Source organism: Anser anser, assembly GCF_964211835.1.
Source record: "Anser anser genome assembly, chromosome: 1".
Classification (NCBI taxonomy): Eukaryota; Metazoa; Chordata; class Aves; order Anseriformes; family Anatidae; genus Anser; species Anser anser.
The window spans coordinates 20,036,891-20,055,328 of NC_139720.1; the positions used below are offsets into that span (position 1 = coordinate 20,036,891).

The 18,438-nt window shown below is 35.0% G+C and overlaps 1 protein-coding gene across 5 annotated transcripts in view; it reads right to left on the bottom strand.

Moving 5' to 3' along the window:
* Positions 1 to 583: 583 nt before the first annotated feature.
* BRD1 (bromodomain containing 1) overlaps positions 584 to 18,438 on the bottom strand; it is a 60,136-nt gene continuing 42,281 nt past the window's right edge. For 4 of the 5 annotated variants that reach the window (XM_083831398.1, XM_083831399.1, XM_083831401.1 and 1 more), the window contains 5 exons: positions 12,047 to 12,182; positions 10,372 to 10,499; positions 4,815 to 4,924; positions 3,246 to 3,400; positions 584 to 2,472 (listed from right to left, as the gene is read on the bottom strand). In XM_083831398.1, the coding sequence (XP_083687524.1) occupies positions 2,289 to 2,472; positions 3,246 to 3,400; positions 4,815 to 4,924; positions 10,372 to 10,499; positions 12,047 to 12,182 (713 nt within the window). In that variant the 3' untranslated portion in view covers positions 584 to 2,288. Of the gene's footprint in view, positions 2,473 to 3,245; positions 3,401 to 4,814; positions 4,925 to 10,371; positions 10,500 to 12,046; positions 12,183 to 16,845; positions 17,001 to 18,438 lie in introns of those variants that run through there. The other variant, XM_083831402.1, reaches the window with a different exon arrangement.

The window sequence follows — 18,438 nt, forward strand, 5'->3', positions numbered from 1 at the left end:
TATCTGGTAGCTCAAGTCTGAAATACTATCTGATTCAGGCTACTTGATGAAGACTCTCTTAATAAGCAAACCTAACAGATCAAAAGTAGTTATGGCGTCTCAACAAAGTGTGAGCTCCATTCCCTTCAAAGGTAAGCATGGTGAAGTGGCAGATCCTCCAAGTCATTACACAAAAGTACTAATTAAAACAAACAACCAAATTTTCACTTTAGTTTTCTACCTGATGTGGCTATTGTTTCTATCAGAGCAGCACACCTGGGATGCTCCTCACAAGATACCTGCCATCACTACTTCCTGCAAAGCATGGTTTACAGTCAAGACTGAGAAAACGGTTTGCTTGCTCGTTTGCGAAATTTATCGAAGTACTCTTTGTAATTAAGAGAGTCCATTATAGGCGGTTGCTCTCAGCTAGTACAGCATAACTAGAATACCTACCAGGCAGAGGGCTCAGTAAGGATGATACTGCATGCTGTAGCACAAAAGCAATCAGATTCTTTTAACTAGCTCCTCTTTAACAACTCAGTCATGGAGTAAAGAGAATGGGCACTACAGCAAAATTTCAGGGGCTAAATTCAGGACAAAATTAACAGTTGAGAAAGAAATTTTATTTCAAGCTTCTAAGGGGGTATTACAAACAATAGAGAATAAAAACATTAAAAACTATTTAAAAAGTAATTGTCCCTTTAAAATAAAGATTCAAGCAGGTTTAACAATGAAGTATGCTATTCATGAAGTTTTAAAAAAAGATTTAAAAAGTACTGGTTTTGCTGTATTTACTAATCCTTTATAAAAAAGCTGGGCATAAATACTTCGTGCATTCATATGCATTATTTGGTGTTTCATACTATATAACTTGGTACAGTATTTAAGATATCACTGCAAAAGAGTTCAAACACAGTGCATTTATAAATAATGGAGTCATTATAAATCACATTGCAAACATACCTTGCCATTTTCATTGTTACAAATTCAGTATTCTCAGTGAAGGTAGGAATAAAGTAGCTACAACAATCAATATCTTGACTTTATTTTTTTTTTTTAATATAAAAATGCAATTCTGGAAACCCACCCTCCTTCTTCCCCCTGCCCAAACATAATGCTTTACTTCTTAAAAATAAAAATAAAGTACTAATTCTATATACATCACATGTACCATACAAAAATGTATCCAAAGTTTCTATTGCTACCAAAGTGTTCTAAATTAAAAGTTACATAAATCCCCTCATTGGAAACAGAAGATTACAAGTTACAAAAAAAATCAAATTACACACAAACCATCAAGTTATTTTTATACAATTTCCAATACATTTTTCTCCCAAAGCAAGTTGTCTTCTCATGTGCCTGTATAAAAATGCATATCAATATATTTGTCAATTTTATTTTTCATTATAAATCAAATTAATACATTTTCTACAATAAATAAAACACAGGGAGGCACATATATCAACAAAATAAAATCAATGGGAGATAAATGGGATATGGTTTTGAAAGAAATAATGTGCTTGCAGGCTTTAAGCCAGATTTGTTTAAAACAAAAACAATCTTAAGTTATTTTGGGCAACAATGGAGTGTTTTTGGTGATTTGCAAGTGATGTACATAGTATAATTTTTTTCTTGATGTCTTTCTCACAAAGTACCCTCCAAAATAATGCAACTTCCTTTCTTAAAATACATATTTGTAATTGTAAATTTACATCAATCTTAAATATGTGGTACTTTGTGCAAAGAGCAATGATTTACACAAACATTCAGAAGTCTTTTTCAGAAGCTACAGACCAAGGAAGAAATGATACAAGCAGCACCATATTGTATATGATTCAGGCAAACATATATTTGATGCCATTTTGATATTAGGCTTTACAATTCACTAAACACCTTAAGCTGGAAGATGGTGCTTAGGTAACTTAACCTTAGAAAGAATGAAAAATAAACAGCATGGAAACAAAAACCAACTCCCTCCCCAGCAAAATTATAAAAGGAATTAAAGAACTACTTCTAAAATCAGAATAAGTTAAGTGTTGAATATACATTTATGTACAATTATGAACACTATGAACAAGACATTTTAACAGGTTTAGTGGAAAATCCTCCAAACTACAACACGATAAAACCATTAATCAATATGGCAATGGTGATTTAGAAGAATTGCTCAACAATTTCAAGTTTGCAGAACTCAGCCACTGAATCAACAATTAAGGGGTTGTATCTTCAATACATTCTTTTAGACAAAGAGGTTCATTAGTAGAGTTCAAGTCTGTGGTATTTTTCATGCCTTGGTAGAATCTCTGCTAGTCAATATCACTGAAGTCACTGACTGGTTCTCCATGTACTCTACTCAGGTGATTCATAGCACGATCAAAAGCAATCCTTACTGCTTTTCGAATGCTTGAGTTGCGGCCTTCCATCATTTTTAACTTGTCTATGGTCTCATCTATCCCAAGGGGAACCATTTTGGATTTGGGAAGCCACTGCCTATAAGAAAAGGTAAAGTAACAATGTTAAATATAGAATAACATCACAAACTTTGTCCAGAACTGTAAGGGCTGCTACACCGTGTTTCCCATTTAGTAGGTCAGATTTGCCATTTTTAAAAAGAGCAGTGGAAGGAAAGATGTAACTTGATAAAAGGAAGAAAGAGAACTAGCTGAAAAACTTCCATATCTGGCAAAAATAAAAATATCTAGTGGAAGAGGAAGACAATGTTTGTGTGAATATTATGTGAATTCTCCCCTCAGACTCCACACAGCATATTGCTGATAATGAAAGAAACAGAAAAAGGGAAGGTTTCATGGAAAAATTAGAAAGAGTTAACTTCAAGTGCATATTAATAATACAACATTTAATTAGAAAGATTAAAAATTTAAAGAAAAGACATCTGAACAGATTGGAAGATGTGTCGTCATTTGGAAAACAATGATGAAACCTGATACAGACAAATACTGAAGACTATCTTTAAAAAAGAAAAGAAAAATCTGTGTAGTTAATTTATCAGGCCCATATCAAAACCAGCTTGTAGATCAAAACAAGTAAGTTTATATTACTGCCTTCCAAACTGACCATAAATAAGTATCTTCCAGTATGATACACCTTGGTCCAAGAACAGACTCAAATATTTTAACATTATAGGTGATACATCGGTATGAAAAAGTATCTATAGGTAGGAATGTCTTAGTTTTCTCTTAGACTTAAGCTACAGATGTAAAGTTTTAAGTCTCTGTATTGAGCAAAGTATTTTAATAACGTACCAACTTCTTTTGTTGTCAAAAAACAGTACTAAGAATAGCTTCTCATCTGATTTGGTCTGCATTTGTTCTCCAATTTTGAGTACATCCAGGGGTGGCACTGGTATAGTAACACCATTGTGATGGCCAGCAACACGAGGCATCTTGGGGTCAATAATCTATAAAAGAGAAGAAAGGAGAGTTCCTAATTTAAATTTTACATCTTACACATAAAAGAAAAAGAATAATAAATCCAGCCTACGTAACCTATATTATGGTATGGATATTTGTTTCTGCAAAAAGAGTCATACCTTTAAAATCTCAAAGAAAAAAGAGCTCTTAACAGAATGAAAAGAAAAAACAGGAAAAAAAGAAAAAAATAACAAAGTAGCTTTCAAATATCTTGCATATGCTATTTAATTATCAGAAAAGGCTACTCATTTTTCAATGAATTGTGCAGTGAGAGTCACAAACAAAACTCCTTTGGAGATACTTCACAGTATTAATAATTGCCCAGTTGTCACTAAGGGTTATATTACTCCATGGCTGTTCCATCCATCTTTTGCCCTACAAACTTCTGTTATTTTGCCAGTTTCCCCAGTGATATCCATCTTAATTCAAAATAAACTGGTTATGGGAACTAAGCCAACAGAAAGCTAGGAACTGTGGAGAGTTTGTGGAAATCACAATAACTTTCTTCTCTTGACTGAGGTTTAATTCCTCAATCACCTCATCACACAGAGAAACACTAGTTTTTACATAAAGCAGTGGACAGAAAAGGAGCTTTCTGGCACCTCCTAGTCATGATCGGCTTAAATCTAACACCAAACTGCACCATTCAACAGACAATCAAATTTTAAGCATCTGACTGAAGTGTGCTTGAGTCATCTACTCAAGAGCTTGCGCACAAACTCAAGTGCTCTGAATCTCACCTCCACTAGTTTTAACCTGATTCTATTATGACTAAACTTCTTGATCTCCCCAGTAGGCATACATCAAACCAGTCACATGATTATCCAGTTTATTATATAAATCAAGTCATAGTATATGAACTGTTTGTATAACCCCAAATGGCTGAAGACATTCAAACACTTCATAAACATTTTTTCTACAAACTCTTGATTTAAGCAGAACTGTGTTTATTTCCCCTAAAATAACATGGACACAACAGCTTTAAGTTTCCAGCATATCATTCATAACTAGAAAAAAATTAAAAGGTTTTATCCATCGAGTTTTTTTGTTTCTTTAATGAGCTGCCGAATTTGAATATTTTAAATTTTGTTTTGCAGCAGAAAGTATCTCCTAAGTTCTAACACTAGCAAGATGTCTGTCAAATGCTTATTCAGTTGATCCTTTAAACAATATTGCAGTGAAAAGACTAGTGAGACAGTTAGGGTAACAGACATCATTTGTTCGACATCGGATATTGCAATAATTTTACAAAAAGGTTTCATGTTAAAGCTGTAAAGAGGGAAAAGCAATCCACTTTACTCAAGATAATATGTAACTTCCCCTTCAGGCTGAGTTCATGCATCAAGATTTTCAAACCAGAAACAGTATTACTAGTGTACTGATGGAAAGCTGTGTACTCACCAGAGCTGGGTAAGAAGGATATCCACTGCATTTGGCCCATACTACTTTTAGAGGCTCAAGAACAGATGTTGCAGCATCAGTTGAAATCCACATACTGCTATGCCCAACTTCTAAGAACAAACAATAATTAAATATAAGATTAGTATTTTACAGAATAAAACCTCAGACAAATCTACAGTTGTTTTGTCACCAGTATTTCATGATCATTAGAAATCAAATGTGTACCAGTACCACCTTTATGCAAATATCAATAAAAAACAGGTAATGTTCGCAATAGCTCTTGAAATGTTACTAGTAGCTTAATCCAAGTTTGCAGATAAAGAATGAGTTTTTAGAAGCTTCCAGAAACTGCCTATCACAGAACAATTCTTAGAAAGCAAGTGCCATCAGATTCTTATAATCCCTTTTCCTTTGAAAAAACGTGAAGAAAAAGTTATGGTACTCCAAAAAATGTGTTTGTTTTGAAATTATGACAAGCCTGTCAAATAGATGGTGGTACGAAAGATGTAAGTTGTGATGGCATTAAAGATGCAAGTTGCATGATCTTTCCAAAGTGTTGGATATAACGTATAACAAGATTAGCCCCTGGTCACTTACAGCACTTGTCTGATAAACATAAGAATAGAAATGTGTTTAAGTTCTAACTTGCTTTTTTGTTGTTGTTGCTCCTTTTCTTTCGATTTAAATCAGAGCTCTTTGTCTCTCTGCCTAGCCCTTTCCTGAAGCAAAGTAAAAAAGACCAATAGGATTCAAGGAAGCAGCTGCAATAGGGGTTCTTCCTTCTCAGGAGGCAGCGCAACAGAAAGCTAAGTTTAGGTTACTGCTTGCTTCTACCAGAATCCTCAGTTTTCATCTCTGTTGCTTCAATCACCACTGGACTGAAGCATGAGACAGGTTTAAGCCATTCAGTCAACTAGAACCACAACTGACTCCTGTCAAGAGACTAGGCAGAAGACCATGAGTTGCCCACTCAAGATGGAACTTGGGGCAGAGAAAGTAGGAAGATGGGAATGAAAGGTCATGAACTGTAAAAGTGAGGAAAAACTTGTATAGGGAAACCTAATACCAAAGTATAGTTCAGAGGCTGCAGTTGCACAACTTTTTAGGAGCAAGACAATACTTGGTAGAAGTAGCTCTCTACTTGCCAAAAGAAAGTACGTTCAATTCTTCCTAATTTGCTTCTATTTAAAATAGGCAGCGCTTATAATGAAATCTGACATGCAGATATACATTCTATTTGAACATCAAGAAAATGACTTCAAATCTTGCAGGAGTAGAAAGAGTGGGGAAAAAACACTTGAGCTGACTGACCTCTTTGTTTAGTGATCATTCTCCACAACATATTCTAGGTCAATTTCCAACCAAAGGCTTTTCATTCAATTATAGCTTATTTTGAATCAATAATGGTATCAACATTCCAAGAAAACACTGTATTGAGAAGTTTAAGGCTAGAGATTCACAACCCTATGAGTTCTCAAAATGCAATAATTCATAGTAATCTGCCACTACAGCTTAACCAAGATGCTAGATGCTTTTGAAGTTAAAAAATGTTGCAGGTTCTGTTGTAGCTGTGTATATCAGAGGAGAAAGAGCACCAAATGCAATATTTTTCTTCCAGTGTTTAAGACCTTAAACAAGTGTCCCAAACAAAACAGGGATGTTTGCCACCAATTCCAACAGACTTTACAGATGAGAACTTTAATCAGTGGATTCCATTATATAAAACCACGGAAATGATGCAGTCTTATTTCGATTTTCTTTGTTGTTGTTGTTGAAACTGAACTACATAACCTTGGAAAAACTGTTACTAAACAATTTATGGGTTTATTTATTTGTTCCTTTCTGAATATTTTTAGAGGTCTTGTTAGGATTTTCCTCACTTACTCATTGAAAGACATAATAATATTCTTCAGATGAACAAAAATATAACACAGAAATAATACATACAGGCATTCTTATACTTCTAAGAGTATAGCTAAATTCATTAAATATTGGACATTATGGAAAGACATGTCAAATCCAGATGAAACATTTTGGTATCATCTCAAAACAACTGATCAAAACAATTTCTAACACCCCGAAAAAAATAATTTAGGCAACTTCTTTATTTCTCTGCTTCTCTGTATGTTAAGTATTCACAAGGCGGCTAGACACAGTCATGAATTTTTAGGTTAACGTGTCTTTCATACAAAAACTATTTTGAAAATGTGTACAGAACTGTACCTGGTACATAAAAACAATACAAGTCCTCTTTTTTGAGGGGGCAGCTAACAGAAGAAAGAAAAACCTACATTATTCTCAGCTGTAGAGGTGATACAAAAATGAAAAAAATGGTATTTTAATGCAGAGTAGAAGGTCATAATCTCACTAGAGGAACACAGCAAGACTCCCTCAGAGACTTCTTGGCTGTATAAACTGTAGGGAAGAGTCCCAGAATATTTTCCTAGTAAGAATTTATTCCACATGGTGTTATGGGTCTAGTTTACTATCACTAGCACATATGGTTAGTTTTGTTTTATGCCATAACAACCCTTTATTTCCTCAAGCTACGAGAGACAATGCATTTAAGTTAGCAGTCATGACAATGTAGTGCTGAGGATTTTAAAATAACAGTACTCACACACTATCTGAAAACCAACACTAACAAAATACCAAGACACCAGACTAAAGATCCTACATAGTTCAGGGTAAAGACAAGGATGTCTCTAAACATTTCCTCCTCCCCTTACAGACTTCCTAATTCTCACAATGTTTTAAAAACAACTACTGTGTTGTGGGCTTATTTTCCATGAGCATTCTCATAATGAAGTTGATGAGTTTAACTTTTTGTGGGTAGATTGAGCAAAACACCCATTAGGTGCCAGCACTGCAGGCTTCAAAGCTTTAAAGACACTTTTATCTTCAAAAACAGAGTTAAGAACTTCAAAACCCCAAACTTCAAGAAATCTGCACAGCTTTCAGCAAGGACCAAGAGTTTTTTTGTAGTTCAGTAATGAACTTTGTTTTAAATCAGAAACTTCAGCCTCAAAGAAGAAAGTCTTAAAAAAAAAAAAAAACTGAAACATGACCAGAGTAGTAAGAGTGCACAGCGTTTGTTTTTTTTTCTCTCTCAAATTACTTAAGAGGCAACTTTGACTTTAACATCTAAATCTGCAGATGAAGCCACAGATACTAAACATATTTAAGCTTCAAAAATACCAAGACCTAAAAATGAACTACAATCTCTCCAGCACAGATGGATCATTCTTTTGCACAAGAATTTATACTGAGGCTTTCCTTTTGTTGTTTAACTTTTGGCTGGACAAAGTGTACTTTCTGCCATCAATGACTTACCTGTTGAAATGAAGACTGTGCACAGAAGAAAGTTATTTGAGTCAAACGGTGTGAGACCTTCCCTACAACCTGCCCCCCTCTCCATTCCCCATTCCTGCTTACCAGTCCAAAATTACTGAAGTCAAAAACAGCATTTAGACACTGCTGGAAAAGATACTGCCACTAAGCTTTACTGAGGAAAGAAAGAAGTCTGACAATTAGGTGGAAAAAGTAACTGGCAAAGATGGGGGACAAAGAATTTAAAAGTTGAGACAAAAAGAATGAGGGGGACAGACTATGAACAGGAGAGGTAGACAAGAATCTTGGATAAGGAACAGCTGAGCAAAAGGACTGGGCAAGGTTCAGGAGGAGACAGAAGAATGCACTGCCACTTTCGCCCAGCAAGTTCCCAACCCTGTAAAGGAAGTCAAGACCCACAAATCTTAGCGCATCTCTGTATACAGCAACTTTTTATGAAAACCACTCATAACATGTCTCTATTCATCTTCCAGTGCTCCTGCATACCAAGGACAACAACCTATTACAAACAGATGATTCTCCTTGAAAAACAGGAAAACCTAATTAAGCCTATAAGTCCAAGCCCCAAAAGTTACACAGAATTGTAAGCTGTTTTTGAAACCTTAATTTATCCTCTTGCACGTATTTATACCTCAACGCAGTCTTCAGGTTTCAATGTAGAGCATATTTTTCCATAATATCCTTAACTTATTCAGTACACTAAGTGGACAGCATGCTTTCCACTTAGCTTTGCAAGCTCAACAGCAGTCCTGTAAATTTTTTGTTTGAACTACCATATTTCAGTGTGCATGCACGACAATGATTATATCAATCAGTCAGTGCAGAACTGCATCCCATCATAACCGCGGTATTATAACATAATATACCAGAGGTTTTGAGTTAGCATCTTGTAAATAAAAATAAAGTATTACTTGGACAGCATGACTGTAAGCACTGTGTCCATTTCTAAAGCACATATACTCTGTCAAGCAGAGTTGCTTGTGACATTTTGCTAAGAATGGGCAAAATTTTGTTTTAGTTTCTTTTTAAAATCCAGGAGTTTACTAATAAAAGTAAATCATGACAAAGTTCCAGTTATGCACAGAACGTAAGCAACACATTTCACTTCAGTCCTGCCTGTTTGTTCTTTATCTGCCAGTACAGAATGCAGCCGAAAGAATTAGAAGTATATACAATATATAACAGTATATAAAATAATACCACTTCTCCTTTGAGGCAGCTTTAGAATGTATCTGAGAACAGAGACAGAATTAAGATGGATCAAGGAAAGTTTGAAAAAGCAAGTACAGGAATTCTAAGTGGATAGTGTTAAACGTAAGACTAGCCAGGACAGAATAAGGAAAGTAAATGGAAAAGACTTTCTTGTATAGTAGGTTACCATACAAATAAAGATCCTAAACCTTAGAGTAATGAAGCAATAGCTGAAAATAGATTAGCTGCAAGAAAGAACACAAAACATCTTACAAGGAGGAAAGAACAGAGTAAGGCAAACAGAGTCAGATAAAAAGCACTGGAAAGACATGAAAGAATCCTGGATAAGGGGAGAGGAGCTGTAAGGGACTAACGACAGGCTTGCTAGACATGGCAAGTTTGACCCCTAACTGCAGCATGGGAACACTGTATTCTACAAACTGATCTACTTACAGATGAGACGACCTACTTAAATTTTGCAATACAATTAAAAAATATTAAAACAAAAGAAAGACATATCACCAAAACATAATTAATTCCCTGAAATATGGTAACCTGTTATACTGAATTTTTAGAAATTCTTGCTTTATTCCTTTTTTTTTTCCTGAATCAAAATGGACCTTACCCATCTGTCTTACCCATCATGTCTTACCCATCTGTCAACATATTTTTGCAGACGAGTATATAAGGAGTAAACCCCAAAACAAAAAGCCCAAAGAAAAATGCTAACAGAACCACAAATAGTATTGAAGTACAAGTTCTACTTGTACTACTAGAGTAGGCTAACTCACTTTAAATGCCACTTATTGATCAAAACAACACTAGATGCTATTCTTTTTCTTTAAAGTTTTAAAAAAGTTGAAAGCAGAATCTAGCATTTTCTACCATGCTATCAACACCACTTTCAGAACTCTTTCAGCAGAGAAAATAAGAATGTTAGCATTTGTTAAACTAATGGACAAAATATAGTTGCATAGTATTATTAAGAAAACAGTTATTTATAAATAGCAGTTACCAGCTGCAATTCTTGCTGCTTTGGCATAGTTTCCATTTTCAATGCATGATATCAATTCACTTCGATCTTCCAACGTGTGTCTTCGTATAAGCGCTGGTTTACCTTTACCACACTTTGGTAGGCTGAAACTGCAAAAGTACAAATATTAAAGACCATCCCTTGATAAAATAACATTGTTCCCTACAAATGAAGACTCTGAACAAGAATTTAAAATCATATATGGTAAAAATCAGAGCCACAAACTCCAATGAATTCCATATAACAGAAAAAAAGTTAACCACCACAAAATCTACAAAATTTCATGCACTTAATTGGTTTGTTATCAGCAAAAGACAAGCAGTATGCAATTGCACTTCAACTTTAGTGCAGGTTATACACATTCAGCATATGAGCAGCTGCATCGTCTCCAGTGTTAAAAAAATGAATACTGGACACATAGAAACATGTTCCCTCTGCTCCAATAGTCCCACTAAATAGAAAAATGCAATTATTTTCTCTTTCACTTTTCATTACAAGTTCGAATCTTTCACTTACGATAGTAATGTCTATACACAAAGTGAGAAAGTTGTTCTTAAGAGTCTTATTGTACACCTGAGTTCTCTTCAAGAGATCAAAGAATGTGAACAGTAGTTATTCTAAGTCGTATCCTCAATATATCAAATTCACAAGAGACCCAGTATTCTCTTTGCTCCCGAAAGCCTTTTTGACATGAATGCATTAACATCACTCCTTTAAGCAATTTAATACCAATCATGAACAAATGAACTAGTCTCTTCTTTAAAAAACAACACAAAAACTCCCTCCCCATACAAACCCACAGATTTATCCTATACTCCTGTATGCCCTATCCTACTCTAACAAGCTCTGTTCTTCTATTACTTATTTTCAAACTTCTTCACATCTCTCATCACATCAACAACTGAAAGTCGTGTACCATTGCCAACCATATTTCTAGGCCAAGAGAACACATACCAGCAACTGTCATTCCATGGATCTAAACAAACCCATTCAACTCCACTGCCATGTTGCTTCCTCAACTCTCATAGCCCAGGACTGGAGAAAGTTACATGAGTATGCTTTTGGAATGGTGCACCATTGGTGATGGAGAAGTACGTGTCAGTGGTGACAGAGGTGACCATTCTGACAGTCCTATCTTTAACAACGGACTTCACAGAGAGACAGTCACCAGTTGGTATACGGGTACTGTCATTGCAGAAACTACCCAGTGATCTGAATCACACGCTGACAACCCACAGTTTCACAGCTGCTGAATTCACCTTCCCTACGGAGAAGACTCAGCTTTGGAGATTGCTCCCTGTCCCCATCCCCACTGATTAAACACAGACACTTTTAGTGTTCAGGACTGTGAAGACAATTAAAACTAAATTCTACACACATAAACATGTATATGTATCTACCCATCTATATTTACAGAGAGCAGGAGAGTAAGAGAAGTGCAGTCAAGTATAAAGCACGCCTGGATCTGCAATAACCTAAATACAACAAAGGAATACTAGCAATCCTAATAGGTGTTTCATGTTTAACACACCATTGAGAAAATTGAAATGTACTCTTTTTTTTCTAAAATGTATTCAATCCTGCAATGTGGGTCACAAGCAGCACAGAAAACTGACATATTCTACCTCAAATTTGTATTTGATATTCACGGTTTTACCTGGTGTTACACAAAAGACTGTTACTAGATGAAATGCTAGATTCTGATGCACAGCGACGACGAGGTTCAACTTTTCTCCCCGGAGTATCGTCTAATGCTCTCTCTTTACTTCCATCTCCAAAACCATTTGAGAGACCTACAGCATAACAGAAATAAACTGCATCAAACTGGAAACGAACATACCATTTCATTAACAATTTTATACACACACGCATTGTATAATTATTGTTCTGTACCTCTTAAGTATTTTGATAGGACGAAAAAGAAAGAACACGAACATTAACAAAATATTTCATTTTCAAAACATAGTATTATAAATAGTAGGATCCTGTAGTCCAGTTTTTAAAGTTAGGATGGAAATTTAGGTAACACAAAAAAAGGTGAAGATTTCAATATGGGAAATGCCAAACAGAATATCAAATTAGTCTCTGTATGTAATGTTTCCAACACGTAGTACATTAAGACAGTCAGGCTGCAGAAGCTGGGTAGAAAAACCAAGGAAAAAAAATGTTACAAACCAGAGACAGATTTACCAAGTCAACAGAAAACTCATTTTAAAACAGGGTTACACGTAAATCAATGCAGAACTTCTGAAAATCCTTTTCAATTACTAAAAGTAAAAAGTGGTAGGGATTTTCTTATGAAGTTAGCTAGCTCTTCCTGAAAGAAATTTAGTAATTTCAAATTAACATCACATCAATTTTCTGGGATCAAAAAATCAGTAATATGCATATGATTTTTTTTTCCTAAAACAATCTTTCTCCTGATACTAGTTCAGATATATCTGAGGATACTGTATTTTTACTTCACAACTGTAATGAAAACCTAACAGAAAGCTTCTATACTACAAGCTACTAATTTGGCGGGCTGTCATCAATCCTGCCCTGGTCTGCTAATTCTCAAAAAACATAGTTCTTATAAGCAGAACATGCTGGAAAATTCATGGACTGAGTTTTTGAAACCCATCGTAAAGCCAATGTAAATTTACCCATCGTAAATTTGATTAAAACAGACCAATGAAGTGGCTTAAGCTAGCATTCTGAAGAAATTTCCCAAAGGCAAAAAAAACAGAACTTCTTTCTGTTTTCTGAAAATTTATTTTTTTGTTTTGTTTTAAAAGAAAGTATCCAACACAGACTCCAGGATATCATCAAAAATGAACTGACTTAAAACAATGGGACTAGCTTCCAATAAGCTACCATAAGCTGTAGACCACAAAGAGAACAAAATTTTAACCTGAACTCCATTCTGAGCACACTTATTTCCTTACAACAAATTAAAGTTTTTAATTCTGTGTGTATGACCTACATGCTTCTCATACTGCAAGAAAGAACTATCCATCATAGCCATCCTATTATCAGTCTTAAAAGTCATCATAATCTTTGTTCATTCAGACATGGTCATTTAAGCTTACATATCTTCACATCTCTACATAGGACATTGAAATAAAAGCAAATTATGTCAGAACTCCCCTTTTTAAGTTCTAATTGTTTCAGCTTGTCTGTTGCAAAGCCTTATACAAAGAAGGAGGACAACTATGAACTTTAGCTTAGCAAGTTACTTTGTACAATCCAGGCATATTTCAAAGTGTTTCCATTCAGTGACCCCCCCCCCCCCCCCCCCCCCCGGAAGACGCTCCCTTTCAATTAAGTTTTACTATTTTTTTTAAGAGAAAGAGAAGAATTTATTCAGTAATCTGAAAGATTCACATATGACCATTCCCTTTCATTAGCATTTACTTTACACTGAAGATTTAAGCGTGCTTCTTAAGTCCCATATTTGCCCTTAATTTCCTACACAGGAAAAAAAAAAAAAAGATAGAAGTTTGTATTGTCTTGAGTGTTCAGGCAGCAAACTAGGTGCTTTTTTAATATTAAAAAATATTAATTTTGTTCTCATTTGAAGCAAATCAGTACAGATAGCTGGGGATTAATTAGGAGCTCTGTCCTAGACTACGTTGAATGACCTGTTGAAACAGAGCAGGCTTTATGAGAAAGCTTAAATTCCCCTGTAAAACTATCATGGTACACTTTATATAGCACATAAAATGAAAAACTAAACAATTTTTCTATAAAGAGAAAAAGGTGATCTTGGGTCTCTACAAGTAACTTTTCTAATACGTGAGGCCTATTTTTCAAGTGGATTGTAAAAACTGTTTTGTTTTCACCCTGCCACAAGCAGGCACCTAGTTAATATACATCAACCACAGAAACAAGTTACATCACAGATTTCATTTTAAGTCTACAGAGAGATCAAGTAAATATTGCTACCAGAACCAGAGCAGGGTTCAGGTTCCCAGTGGACTGAGAAAGTGAAAGGAAATGCATGTTTAATCTCATAAGAAGATATATGAAGTGTTCAACCATGTGTACCCCAAATACAACTTAGCTATGTGTCTGTGTACACCTGTGCTGTATGTGTACACATACCCAGGACAAAAAACATCAGGGGCTGGCTTCCCATTTTGATTGCTTCAATAAGTTTATGATCATGCTGCCACTGAAAGGGATGGTTTAGTGCTCTCAGTCCCTTGCAATAGTTTCTTCTCATCTTCACTCCGTCACTACAGTGAAACGTGAGACCACGTGTTGAACTAGTTTTCAGCCACGCACTGGGAAAAGCAACCAAGTAACTGCACGACTGCTGATGTTGAGAAACAAGGTAAGGAACAGGAACATACAACTATAACAATGGGGACGGCTCTCTGCACTGGCAGTCCAGTTTAAACAGACTATAAGTTTAATGACTCATTTACTTCACTAACATAGGTTTTGAAGACTACAGTAATTCCACCTGTCCTCCCCCCAACATATTTCTTTCTCGTTTGTGGAAGTATGAAAAATGAAGAAAACGAGACTATCATCAGGAACATTTTTGCTGAATATCAAGCCCTTAATGATACCAGCTTACATAGTCTAGGTGACTCAGATTGCACAGTCTATTCTTCAGAAATTGTAAGGAATATGCAGAAATTGTAAGATATATGTAGTATTTTAAGAAAGGAAGACCTCAACGCTTAGTTTAAGTGAAACACACATATCTGGTCACACAGTGGCAGTGGTTCCCAAGTGACCTCAACTTGACAGGAGAATCAGGCAATTAAATTTATGTGCTTTACGGTATCACTGATGTGCAAAATATAAACAAATATACTACATTTAAATGCTGTAACTGTAAATGTGTTTTTGAAACCATTATAAAACTCCTTCTCTCGAGAACCAAGAAATACCCAATCTCCTCTAGCTACTGGAAGAAGTGAGATTAGAGAAGATTCCTAATTCTTTTGAGGAACTCAAATTTTTTCGGCTCAAAAGATATTACTAAGATGGTAAAATAAAGAAAATCCATGACAGAAGTAACTCATCCTGCTTTTGCATATTAGTAGCCTGGGTAACTTTGCAACAAACCGGTATGAGCCACTCACTCAAATTTTCCAAGAACTCATGACTGTGTTAGATTAAATGAGCTAACACGGACTAGAACTTCATTAGGTCAGGTACTAAACTTCTTACACACACCCCCTTCACTAAAACTTGAGATTAAAAACAAACAAACAAAAATCCCCAAAATCAAACTACGACCTATCATTATTAGATGATTTCGTTTTAGTTTCTCCTCTAAAGTTTCTTCAAAAGCACTCAAAGCCAGAACTCATTTTTTTTCTAAAAAAGAAAAAAAAAAACACAAATAATGAAGTTTGCTATCAATTTTAAATGCAGTTTAAAAAGAAAAGAAAAAGTCAAAGATCAGCTTAATAGTTGTTCAAAGGTTTTTCTCCGCCCTGAAAATTATGTTTATCATGAAAAGTTTCAGCTTCTTAACAGTAGCAGTTTGTACTTAGAGTGTAGTCAAAACTTGGGCTGACTGTCTACATCGAGCAAGTTAGAATATTCTTGTCCATACCACATTAACAGAAGCAGGAAAAGATAACTCCAGAAACGCAGCATAAGTTTGGAAAAATTAAAGACAAACAAAACCCAGGGTAGTCCAAGGAGCAGCATACTCCATGAACGTACAAAACACTACCACATAATATAGATCTGTGCATTTTAGACTGCAATCTGATTTTGTAGTTCTGCTGAAACAAAAATAAAGAAGCAGAACTTGTATAAAATTATTCTAAAGCAATTAAAAATGTATTATGCATAGCCTGCTGCAAAGACAAGCATATCAAAATATAAGATGATGTGCTATATTAAAACCACAGCTGAAGAGCTGAGAAATGAAAAAAAAACAGTTAAATAATTTCAACTACCCCAACAAAGTCACAACATTCAAAAAATGCCTTGCACAGTCACCAGCACTTATATAACACTATTTTGGTTGATTTTTACCAAGCAAGGACTAATCAAGTCCTGACTTGTGCACTTACCCAGCATGAGTAACATTAGCCTTCAGTAAATATATATATATATATCTTTATGTGTGTGTGTATATATATATATATATAAAGAAAAAATTGTATTTTATTAAAATTACATAAATGCACAAAATAGAGCATTCCTTTGTATGCTTTAGTTCTCCAAGGAAGATCAGACTGTGTGTTTGGGCAGGGAAGAAGATGAAGATGGAGTGTTCTGAACTAATCCGCTCTCACAGAGCACGGTTGGGGAATAAGAATGCTGGGACTGGTAAAAATCTGCGACCAATTTGAGTCACATATACTACAACATGTACAACTTTATAACTTACGGAAATGGGGCAATATATTGAATGAAGAGCATAGTTTCATATATGTCAAAGACTTCCTCCAACAGTGTTCTTTTTTTTTTGTTTTTGTTTTAAGGATGGCTGGTGTCTCCAACATGATCCAAAATAATTACTTCAAATGTAATTGTCTTTCTGCGTTCCAAAATGATCACTTAATTGGATTCCATTCCATGTTGAGGATAACAGAAAATAATTAGGATCCAAAGAGATAAATACCCAGCATGATATTAGTTAATATGAGAACCTGGAAGACAGTGAAAAAGCCATTAAGTCTCTCTGAAAGGAAACAGAGCTTTTAAATAAATAAGCCATCCCTACATCAGTGTCAGAGACAGTGAGAATGATACAGGTGCTCCACGTATTCTAATACTGATTCTCAGCTTAAGTTTCAAAAGGGGAAAACTATATTAAAGGTTTCACTTTGATTCAGTCCTCCTTGTTGAAAAAGAAAATATATGTAAAGTCACTGAAAGCACAGAATACAATCTCCAAGTGCACGATATGCATCAAGAACACGGTTTTGAAATGCATCTAAAAATCCCTCCAACAAGAACTAAAAAGGGGATGACCCTATCTTAAGAGGATTTATGTATATAGGTATGCACAGAGAGGATAAAGGAATACTTTAAGTTAATAAATAATCAGAAGCTACTGTATTCTTAAACACATAAATCTTGAAAATGTGCGTATTATAGCAAGAGGAGGGCACCCACAAAGTTTTTAAAAAATGAACTTTACAGTATATCTATAAATGCCTTTTTTCCAACAGGAAACTCTGAAGCGCAGTGAGAGTATTAGAAACAATTCTTCTTTTCAGAATATACAGACGAATATTTGAGCATGTCAGAGTTTACATTCCTTAACTCAGTCCTAACAGTACGCAGACAAAATAGGAGCCAGTTATTCTTAACATGAAGATGACAAATTTTGGGGTGAAGAGTCCCCTTGGAAATTAAGTTTTAAAAACTGAAGTTGTTTAAAATTTGGTTTGACAATTGTTCTAAGATAGCAAAGGAAGCTCAGTGTGAGCCATTGAAATGGCACCTACATACTGAATAAAAGCAGCTTTCAAGACCCTAAACAGAAAATTCCACTTTTGTTAGTTTAGGTAACATGTAATGAATACTGCTTAGGGGCTCACACAAGAGTCAGTTTGATATGTTTCAAAAGAATGCTTAAGAATTCATCCTGTATCTACTAATTTGCTTTGAAAACTGGGAGTAAGAAGTCTCTCTGTCTGCTAAAACAGCTGAATGCGAACTGCACAATAGAAGGAAAAAACGATCAATATTTAATAACTGCAACTTTCAGAAGACAAGGATTATCTGTTGCTCTTTTCACTGCAACAATGGAATCACTGTATTGTAGGACGATTGTTCAAGACATTTTAAAATATACAATTGCGAGGCAACACTAACAGAAGAGTTTGAAAACATTCCAGAAAAGAAGGAAAAAAAAAAAAAAAAAAGAAAAAACAGAGCATATAAGCAGAAACATACGAAAATTGTTTTAAAACTTCTAGAGAGCATCAGCTGTTCTGGTGATATAGAAAAGACTGATGACAACAGTAGTGGTATCACTTAAAGCCACAAAAAGCATAAGTACAAGCCAAAGGAATTTAAAATTCACCAAAAATTTTGATTAGTTAGTCAGCTCTAGTTGATACAATTTATGATGTGTAA